Below are 9,815 nucleotides of genomic sequence, written 5' to 3'. Positions count from 1 at the left end.
TTCATCATGCACCTAGCCTGGCACAGCAGTACAACCCACGGCACCTGCTGGGTCTGTCCCGTGACTTCCTCATGCACCTAGCCTGGCACAGCAGTAGAACACACGACACCTGCTGGGTCTGTCCCGTGACTTCCTCATGCACCTAGCCTGGCACAGCAGTACAACCCACGGCACCTGCTGGGTCTGTCCCGTGACTTCATCATGCACCTAGCCTGGCACAGCAGTCAACACACATGCCACATTCTGGGTCTGTTTCTGTGACCTCATGCACCTAGCCTGGCACAGCAGTCAACACACGGCACCTGCTGCGTCTGTCACGTGACCTCCTCATGCACCTAGCCTGGGACAGCAGTACAACCCACAGCACCTGCTGGGTCTGTCTCTGTGACCTCCTCATGCACCTAGCCTGGCACAGCAGTCAACACACAGCACCTGCTGAGTCTGTCACGTGACTTCCTCCTCATGCACCTAGCCTGGCACAGCAGTCAACACACGTCACCTGCTGGGTCTGTCTCTGTGACCTCCTCATGCACCTAGCCTGGCACAGCAGTCAACACACGGCACCTGCTGGGTCTGTCACGTGACCTCCTCATGCACCTAGCCTGGCACAGCAGTACAACCCACGTCACCTGCTGGGTCTGTCTCTGTGACCTCCTCATGCACCTAGCCTGGTTGGTTTTAACGACACAACATTTATATATTTACGCCATCTAAACCAACAAAACCTCTATTACGGACTCAGTCACTCACTCGGCCACTCACTCAGCCAGTCACTCACTCACTCAGCCAGTCACTCACTCAGCCAGTCACTCACTCAGCCAGTCACCCACTCAGCCAGTGACTCACTCAGCCAGTGACTCACTCAGACAGTCACTCACTCAGCCAGTCACTCACTCACTCAGCCAGTCACTCACTCAGCCAGTCACTCACTCACTCAGCCAGTCACTCACTCTACCAGTCACTCACTCACTCAGCCAGTCACTCACTCACTCAGCCAGTCACTCACTCAGCCAGTCACTCACTCACTCAGCCAGTGACTCACTCAGCCAGTCACTCACTCAGCCAGTCACTCACTCAGCCAGTCACCCACTCAGCCAGTGACTCACTCAGCCAGTGACTCACTCAGACAGTCACTCACTCAGCCAGTCACTCACTCACTCAGCCAGTCACTCACTCAGCCAGTCACTCACTCACTCAGCCAGTCACTCACTCTACCAGTCACTCACTCACTCAGCCAGTCACTCACTCACTCAGCCAGTCACTCACTCAGCCAGTCACTCACTCACTCAGCCAGTCACTCACTCACTCAGCCAGTCACTCACTCACTCAGCCAGTCACTCACTCAGCCAGTCACTCACTCACTCAGCCAGTGACTCACTCAGCCAGTCACTCACTCAGCCAGTCACTCACTCAGCCAGTCACCCACTCAGCCAGTGACTCACTCAGCCAGTGACTCACTCAGACAGTCACTCACTCACTCAGCCAGTCACTCACTCAGCCAGTCACTCACTCACTCAGCCAGTCACTCACTCTACCAGTCACTCACTCACTCAGCCAGTCACTCACTCACTCAGCCAGTCACTCACTCAGCCAGTCACTCACTCACTCAGCCAGTCACTCACTCACTCAGCCAGTCACTCAATCACTCAGCCAGTCACTCACTCTGCCAGTCACTCACTCAGCCAGCCACTCACTCAGCCAGTCACTCACTCAGCCAGTCACTCACTCTGCCAGTCACTCACTCACTCACTCAGCCAGTGACTCACTCAGCCAGTGACTCACTCACTCAGCCAGTCACTCACTCACTCAGCCAGTCACTCACTCAGCCAGTCACTCACTCACTCAGCCAGTCACTCACTCAGGAGCTCAGCTGCTCACTCAGTCGCTTACTCACTAAATTACTCAATCACTGTGCCAGTTTGACAGTAAACTTTTTGTTTATATATCCAACAACACAGCACGAAATAACATCATCGTCTGGCTAATCGGGACCTCCGTCAGCCTACCCCACACCACACAATGGTACCCACACGCTTACCCCTCCACCGTGGTGGTGGTGGTGGAATTGGTGGTGGTAGCATTGGTGGTGTTGGATCGTGGTGGTGGTGTTCAGTTGGTGGCGGTGGTGGTGGTAGCATTCTTGGTGGTGGTGGTGGCGGTGGTGATGGCAGCATTGATGGTGTGGCGTTGTTGGTGGTGTTGCTGGTGCATCATGGTGGTGGTGGCGTTGTTGGTGGTGTTGGTGGTGGATCGTGGTGGTGGTGTTCAGTTGGTGGCGGCGGTAGTGGTGGTGTTTGTGGTGGATCGTGGTGGTGGTGGTGTTTAGCTGGTGGCAGTGGTGGTAGCATTCTTGGTGGTGGTGGCGTTGTTGGTGGTGTTGTTGGTGGTGGCATTGGTGGTGGTGTTGCTGGTGGTGGTGGCATTGGTGGTGGTGTTGCTGGTGCATCATGGCGGTGGTGTTCAGTGGGTGTTAGCGGTGGTGGTGGTGGTGGTGGTGTCGTTCAGTGTGTGTTAGTGGTGTTGGTGGTGGTGTTCAGTTGGTGGTGGTGGTGTTGGTGGTGGTGTCGTTCAGTGGGTGGGTGTTAGCGGTGGTGGTGGTGTCGTTCAGTGGGTGTTAGCGGTGGTGGTGTTGGTGGTGGTGTCGTTCAGTGGGTGTTAGCGGTGGTGGTGTCGTTCAGTGGGTGTTAGCGGTGTTGGTGTTGGTGGTGGTGTTGTTCAGTGGGTGTTAGCGGTGGTGGTGTTGGTGCTGGTGTCGTTTAGTGGGTGTTAGCGGTGTTGGTGTCGTTCAGTGGGTGTTAGCGGTGTTGGTGTTGGTGGTGGTGTCGTTCAGTGGGTGTTAGTGGTGGTGGTGTTGGTGGTGGTGTCGTTCAGTGGGTGTTAGCGGTGGTGTTGGTAGTGGTGTCGTTCAGTGGGTGTTAGCGGTGGTGGTGTTGGTGGTGGTGTCGTTCAGTGGGTGTTAGCGGTGGTGGTGTTGGTGGTGGTGTCGTTCAGTGGGTGTTAGCGGTGGTGGTGTTGGTGGTGTTGTCGTTCAGTGGGTGTTAGCGGTGGTGGTGTTGGTGTCGTTCAGTGGGTGTTAGCGGTGGTGGTGGTGGTGTCGTTCAGTGGGTGTTAGCGGTGGTGGTGTTGGTGGTGGTGTCGTTCAGTGGGTGTTAGCGGTGGTGGTGTTGGTGGTGGTGTCGTTCAGTGGGTGTTAGCGGTGGTGGTGGTGAAGTTGGTGGTGTTGTTCAGTGGGTGTTAGCGGTGGTGGTGGTGTTGGTGGTGTTGTTCAGTGTGTGTTAGTGGTGGTGGTGGTGGTGGTGTCGTTCAGTGGGTGTTAGCGGTGGTGGTGTTCGTGGTGGTGTTGTTCAGTGGGTGTTAGCGGTGGCGTCAGCGATGTGCTCCAGCTCGTCGAGGTACCGCTGTCTCAGCGACCCCAGGTACGAGGCCAGGCCGGCTCCGTCCAGCCGCGAGTGTCGCGCCGCCTGGCCCAGCCTCGTCGCGAGGCGGTGGACGGCCGCTCGGTGCAGCACGGGCGCGGAGTCGGCCTGACGCTCCATCTGGGGGGGGTCGCGGAGGGGTCACGGGCGGCGGGGGGTCACGGGCGGGTCTCGGGGGGGTCGCGGCGGGGGTGTCAGCGGGGGTCAGCGTCGTTACCCAGCTCTTGCCGCCGATCCGCGCCAGCAGCCCCGTGGCGTCGCGCAGCAGGGAGGGCGGCAGCGATGACAGCGTGGCCATTTCCAGACCTGGACGCGGGGCACGCGGGGGGGGAGGGGGAGGGGGAGGAGGAGGGGGAGAGGGAGGAGGAGGGGGGGGAAGGCGACGGCTTCTTCTTCACGATGCTTGAGGCGCCGGCGGCCTCGGCAGGGCCATCCCCGCTCTGTGCCGCGATGCGTTTTTCCGGGCCGAGGGGTTTCCCCCCTCCCACTACCGGGACCTCGTGGAAATGCTCGGCAAATCTGAAAACCTGTTCCCTGGGGATCGGAGATCGGGTCACCGTTCTTTCCCCCAATGATGGTAATCAGTTGTGGCGCCGCAGGTTACTTTCTTGATGGGAGTTAAATAGAGATTTGTGATCGCGGGCCACTGATGCAGACTCCATCTCCTCGGCAACCCGCGACCGCCACCCATCCTTGCGGCGCCTCGCGGCTCTCCGAACCTCCGAGCGAGGGCTGCGGTAAGCCTCCTCATTCTCCGACGTGGGATTCTGTAGCCGATGACAGTGGGCCTGTCGCCATCCTGAACACCTCCTCTTGTCAGCCAGGGTCTCTGGGAAGGTCTGGACCGCGTACCCAAAGCAGCCATTTCAGCTGCATGAGTCACAGTCCTAAACCTCGCCCATTTACCCTCGACATCAGGAGGAGTGGGGGATGATGCCAATCCCAGCCGGCAGAGCATGCCACTAAGGGTTTGAATGGGGTCCTGGATGTACACCCACCACCGGAGTGAAAGAATTGCAGGTGCATCTTACAGATTACAAGTCGATGGTCAGTGGGCAGATCAGCTCCACGGTAGGTCCTGGTGTCAAGGACATGGGCTCGCATCCGCTGGTCCGTCACTATGTAGTCCAGCAGATGTTCTTGCTTGGACCCGGCATGCATCCATGATGTTGTGTGGATGCGGCGATGCCGGAACAGCGTGTTGGTATTTACAAGCCCATGGGCTGCACAAAAATGTAGCAGCCTCCTGCCGTTGTTATTGAGCTGGTCTGGCCCATGCCTTCCAATCACTCCAGACCAGGTGCATCATGACCAACTCGGGCATTCACCCAACAAGATGACTATCCCGAGGGGCCACTTTAGCTCGCACCTGTGACAGGAGGTCATAGAAGGCATCTGACTCATCGGCCTTGCCTGGATCCCTCCACGGATGTTCGTCTTCGGTGGGGGCATAAGTAACCACGACCACCACTCCTCACCTCCGGTTGTTGGGAAGGCGAGCCCAAAGTAGCCTGGAGCTTACAGCTTCCCACACCTCACCGCCACGCTCCCACGCCCCCTTCATTATTTTGTTTAGAAGAAGAGCCACTCCCTGTTGTTTGGCAGTCTCCTGCCGTGAGAAGAGGACTGTTCACCCCTCATGGTGGTAGGAGCCAGAGCCGGTCCACCGGACCTCCTGAATACCACAGAGATCCAGGCGGTACCGGTCCAGCTCCCGACAGAGGAGTGGCAGCCTCTCCTCCGCAGTGAGCGTTCGAACATTCCACGTGGCCACCCGTAGTGGTTTTTCGTTGTTTCTGGAGGAGCCCCGAGGGTAGATATTCAGTCTTCTGGCTCCGCCAAATGGGGTTTGGTCAGGAGACGTCATAGACGCCTGTCCCCCCGGGGCCTCCGGCACAAGCTTATTAGTTACATATTTCAGTTTAACTCGTGGTTTCGTGGTAATTAATTGAAGGTGGAAGGGTTACCAGCCCCTCGCACCTGTCCAGAGCCCCCGTTTAGCCCCTGTGGTGGATGCATTTGCCATGAGGGGAGGAGCCAATCAAAATTGGATCTCGCCCCAAAGCACTGTCCACGACAGAGTTGCCCATCCGGCACCGCGAGGAGGTAGGGGGTTGTTTTGCCGGACCACACACACACACACGTACACACACACGTACACACACACACACGTACACACACACACGCGTAGTACCGTAGTGCGTGTCCGGCGTGTGCCCCTGCACCAGCTTGTACGTGCACGTCACACGTGGCACCGTCCGCGTGTCGTCGGCACCAGCGGCTTTACCGTCACGACGGCCGGCCCAGGGCAGCTGCTGCTGCTGCTGATTGCGCGACTCCACCAGGAAGTGGCTGTTGGAGACGTTGGGGTAGAGGGTGGAGAGGTGGCTCAGCTCCAGGTGGTGGGTGGCGAAGATGGTGAACGTCTGGGGGAGGGGGGGGAGACACACAGGGGTGGTGAGGGTGGTGAGGGTGGTGAGTGGTGAGTGGTGAGTGTGAGTGGTGAGTGTGGTGAGTGTGAGTGGTGAGTGTTTGTGGTGAGTGTGAGTGGTCACCACCTTGCGCTGCAGGAGACACTCACAGACCGAGTGACAGATCCCCAGGGCCTCGTGGACCCCGGTGCCCCTCCCGAGCTCGTCGATGATCACCAGAGAGCGGTCGGTGGCTGTGCGAACTATGTAGTTCACCTGGGGTCATGGGGGTCACCGGGGGTCACCCACCCACTCACCCACCTACACACCCACCCACTCACCAACTCACTCACTCACTCACCCACCCACTCACACACCCAATCACCAACCCAATCACCCACCTACCCAACCACTCACCCACCCACTCACCCACCCACTCACACATCCACTCACCCACCCACTCACACACCCACTCACCAACCCACTCACCCACCTACCCAACCACTCACCCACCCACTCACCAACCCACTCACACACTCACCCACCCACTCACACACTCACCCACCAACCCACTCACCAATCCACTCACCCACCCACCCACTCACCCACCCTCTCACTCCCCACCCACCTCTCTCATCTCGATGGTGAAGGTGGAGGAGAGTGGCTGGATGTCGTCGTCCACACCGATGCGAGTGAAGATCTGATCAGCGATCCTCACGCAGGCAAAGTCGGCTGGTACGAAACAACCTGAAGCAGTGGTAGCACCCAAACACTCACTCACTTACTTACTCACCTACTCACTCACTCAAACACTCACTCACTTACTTACTCACCTACTCACTCACTCAAACACTCACTCACTTTCTTACTCACCTACTCACTCACTCAAACACTCACTCACTTACTTACTCGCCTACTCACTCACTCACTCAAACACTCACTCACTTACTTACTCACCTACTCACTCACTCACTCAAACACTCACTCACTTACTTACTCACCTACTCACTCACTCACTCAAACACTCACTCATTTACTTACTCACCTACTCACTCACTCACCCAAACACTCACTCACTTACTTACTCACCTACTCACTCACTCAAACACTCACCTACTCACTTACTCACCTACTCAATCACCCACTCACTCACTTACTCACCCACTCACTCACCTACTCACTCAATCACCCACTCACTCACTCACCTACTCACTCACCTACTCACTCACTCACTCACCTACTCACTCACTCAAACACTCACCTACTCACTCACTCACCTACTCACTCACTCACTCACCCACTCACTCACTCACTCACCCACTCACTCACCCACTCAATCACTCACCCACTTACTCACCCACTCAATCACTCACCCACTCACTCACCCACCCACTCAATCACTCACCCACTCACTCACCCACCCACCCACTCAATCACTCACTCACCCACTCACTCAAACAGTCACTCACCCACCCACTCACTCACTCACTCACTGACTCACCCACTCAATCACTCACCCACTCACTCACCAACTCACTGACTCACTCACCCAATCACTCACCCACTCACCCACTCACTCACTCACCAACTCACTCATTCACCAACTCACCCACCCACTCACCAACCAACTCACTCACCAACTCACCCACCCATTCACCAACTCACTCACCCACCGACTCACTCACTCACCAACTCACCCACCCACTCACCAACTCACTCACTCACCCACCCACTCACTCACTCACCAACTCACCCACCCACTCACCAACTCACTCACTCACCCACTCACTCACTCACCAACTCACTCACCCACTCACCAACTCACTCACTCACTCACCCACCCACTCACTCACTCACCAACTCATCCCCCCCCACCCACTCACCGATCTGTGCCATCACCTGGCAGAGTGCCACCTGTCTCAGCAGCGTGGACTTGCCGCTGTTGTTGGGCCCCGTGACAACGAGGAAGTTTGAGGCGTCCGACAGGAAGACGTCGTTAGGCACCAGCGGCCAGCCCAGCACCCGCTCCAGGATGGGGTGGCGAGCCCCCTTGAGGGCCAGCGTGTCAGAGAATTCCGGACGGACTGCAGCTCACCACAGACAGCGGGGGGGAGGTCACGGGGGGGAGGTCACGGAGGGGGAGGTCACGGGGGGGGAGGAGGTCACGGGGGGGGAGGTCACAGGAGGGAGGTCACGGGAGCGGAGGTCACGGGGGGTGAAGGTCACGGGGGCGGAGGTCACGGGGGGAGGTCACGGGGGTGACGATCACGGGGGGAGGTCACGGGGGGTGAAGGCCACTCACTCACCCACCCACCCACTCACCCACCCACTCACTCACTCACTCCCTCACTCACCCACTCAATCACCCACCCACTCACCCACTCACTCACCCACTCACTCACCCACCCACCGACTCACTCACCCACTCACCCACTCACTCACCCACTCACTCCCTCACTCACTCACTCACCCACCCACTCACTCACCCACTCACTCACCCACTCACTCACCCACTCACTCATCCACCCACCCACCGACTCACTCACCCACTCACTCACCCACTCACTCCCTCACTCACTCACCCACCCACTCAGCCACCCACTCACCCACCCACCCACCCACTCACTCACCCACCCACTCACCCACCCACCGCGTACCGGACTTGGTGAGCGTGGTGCGGTGAGCGAATGCCAGCAGCATGTCCACCATGGACACTGCGTCAGCAAGCTTGTAGAGACACACAATGTCCTCCCGGATCTCCGCAAACAGCTTGGACAACACCCTGGGCACGGAGACAGAGCGGGGGTCACCCTCCCCTCCCCAAAGGGTGTTGTGTAAAGAGTAGTGTACAGTAGTGTATAGTGTAGTGCATAGTGTAGTGTACAGTAGAGTATAGTGTAGTGTATAGTGTAGTGCATAGTGTAGTGTAGTAGTGTATAGTAATGTATAGTGTAGTGTACAGTAGTGTATAGTGTAGTGTATAGTGTAGTGCATAGTGTAGTGTATAGTGTACAGTAGTGTATAGTGTAGTGTATAGTGTATAGTGTACAGTAGTGTATAGTGTAGTGTATAGTGTAGTAGTGTATAGTGTAGTGTATTGTGTAGTGTATAGTAGTGTATAGTGTAGTGTATAGTAGTGTATAGTGTAGTGCATAGTGTAATGTACAGTGTACAGTAGTGTATAGTGTAGTGTATAGTAGTATAGTGTAGTGTATAGTGTAGTGTATAGTAGTGTATAGTGTAGTGTATAGTAGTGTATAGTGTAGTGTATAGTAGTGCATAGTGTAGTGTATAGTGTAGTGTATAGTAGTGTATAGTGTAGTGTATAGTGTAGTGTATATTGTAGTGTATAGTGTAGTGTATAGTGTAGTGTATAGTGTAGTGTATAGTAGTGTAGTGTATAGTGTAGTGTATAGTAATGTATAGTGTAGGGTATAGTGTAGTGTATAGTAGTGTATAGTGTAGGGTATAGTATAGTGTATATTGTAGTGTATAGTAGTGTATAGTGTAGTGTATAGTGTAGTGTATAGTGTAGTGTATAGTGTAGTGTATATTGTAGTGTATAGTGTAGTGTATAGTGTAGTGTATATTGTGGTGTATAGTGTAGTGTATAGTGTAGTGTATAGTAGTGTATAGTGTAGTGTATAGTGTAGTGTATAGTGTAGTGTATAGTGTAGTGTATAGTGTAGTGTATAGTGTAGTGTATAGTAGTGCAGGGCATAGCCAGGGGGTTCCTCTGCAACCCCCACAGGTAGACGGGGCAGTGAGTGGAGGAACAGATGGAGATTAGTCCACCACACTCTGCCTGGGGTAGGGGTGTTCTCTCACACGTTGGACATGAGGTAAATCTCCTCCACGGCCTCCTGGCTGCGGCAGTTCAGCCTCATGAGGTCCATGGTGGTGTAGCTGAGAAGGTTCCCACGTTTGCTCACCTGGTGAGTGAGGGGTGGTGAGTGGTGAGTGAGGGGTGGTGAGTGGTGAGTGAGGG

The 9,815-nt window shown here is 55.9% G+C and overlaps 1 protein-coding gene across 1 annotated transcript in view; it reads right to left on the bottom strand.

The window, feature by feature from the left end:
• Nucleotides 1–1,918: 1,918 nt before the first annotated feature.
• LOC142921547 (mutS protein homolog 4-like) overlaps nucleotides 1,919–9,815 on the bottom strand; it is a 28,250-nt gene continuing 20,353 nt past the window's right edge. The window contains exons 14-21 of the mRNA XM_076062951.1: nucleotides 9,656–9,759; nucleotides 8,485–8,609; nucleotides 7,711–7,911; nucleotides 6,456–6,574; nucleotides 5,975–6,103; nucleotides 5,611–5,842; nucleotides 3,634–3,722; nucleotides 1,919–3,536 (exon numbers count right to left, since the gene is read on the bottom strand). Coding sequence (XP_075919066.1) covers nucleotides 3,345–3,536; nucleotides 3,634–3,722; nucleotides 5,611–5,842; nucleotides 5,975–6,103; nucleotides 6,456–6,574; nucleotides 7,711–7,911; nucleotides 8,485–8,609; nucleotides 9,656–9,759 — 1,191 coding nt within the window. The 3' untranslated portion in view covers nucleotides 1,919–3,344. The remainder of the gene's footprint in view (nucleotides 3,537–3,633; nucleotides 3,723–5,610; nucleotides 5,843–5,974; nucleotides 6,104–6,455; nucleotides 6,575–7,710; nucleotides 7,912–8,484; nucleotides 8,610–9,655; nucleotides 9,760–9,815) is intronic.

Source organism: Petromyzon marinus, unplaced genomic scaffold (genome assembly GCF_048934315.1).
Source record: "Petromyzon marinus isolate PM22_M1 ecotype Great Lakes invasive population unplaced genomic scaffold, UKy_Petmar_22M1.pri1.0 PM_G_Scaffold_81, whole genome shotgun sequence".
NCBI classification, from domain to species: Eukaryota; Metazoa; Chordata; class Hyperoartia; order Petromyzontiformes; family Petromyzontidae; genus Petromyzon; species Petromyzon marinus.
Note: the sequence above shows the minus strand (reverse complement) of the source record. Positions and strands in the feature narration are given on the sequence as shown.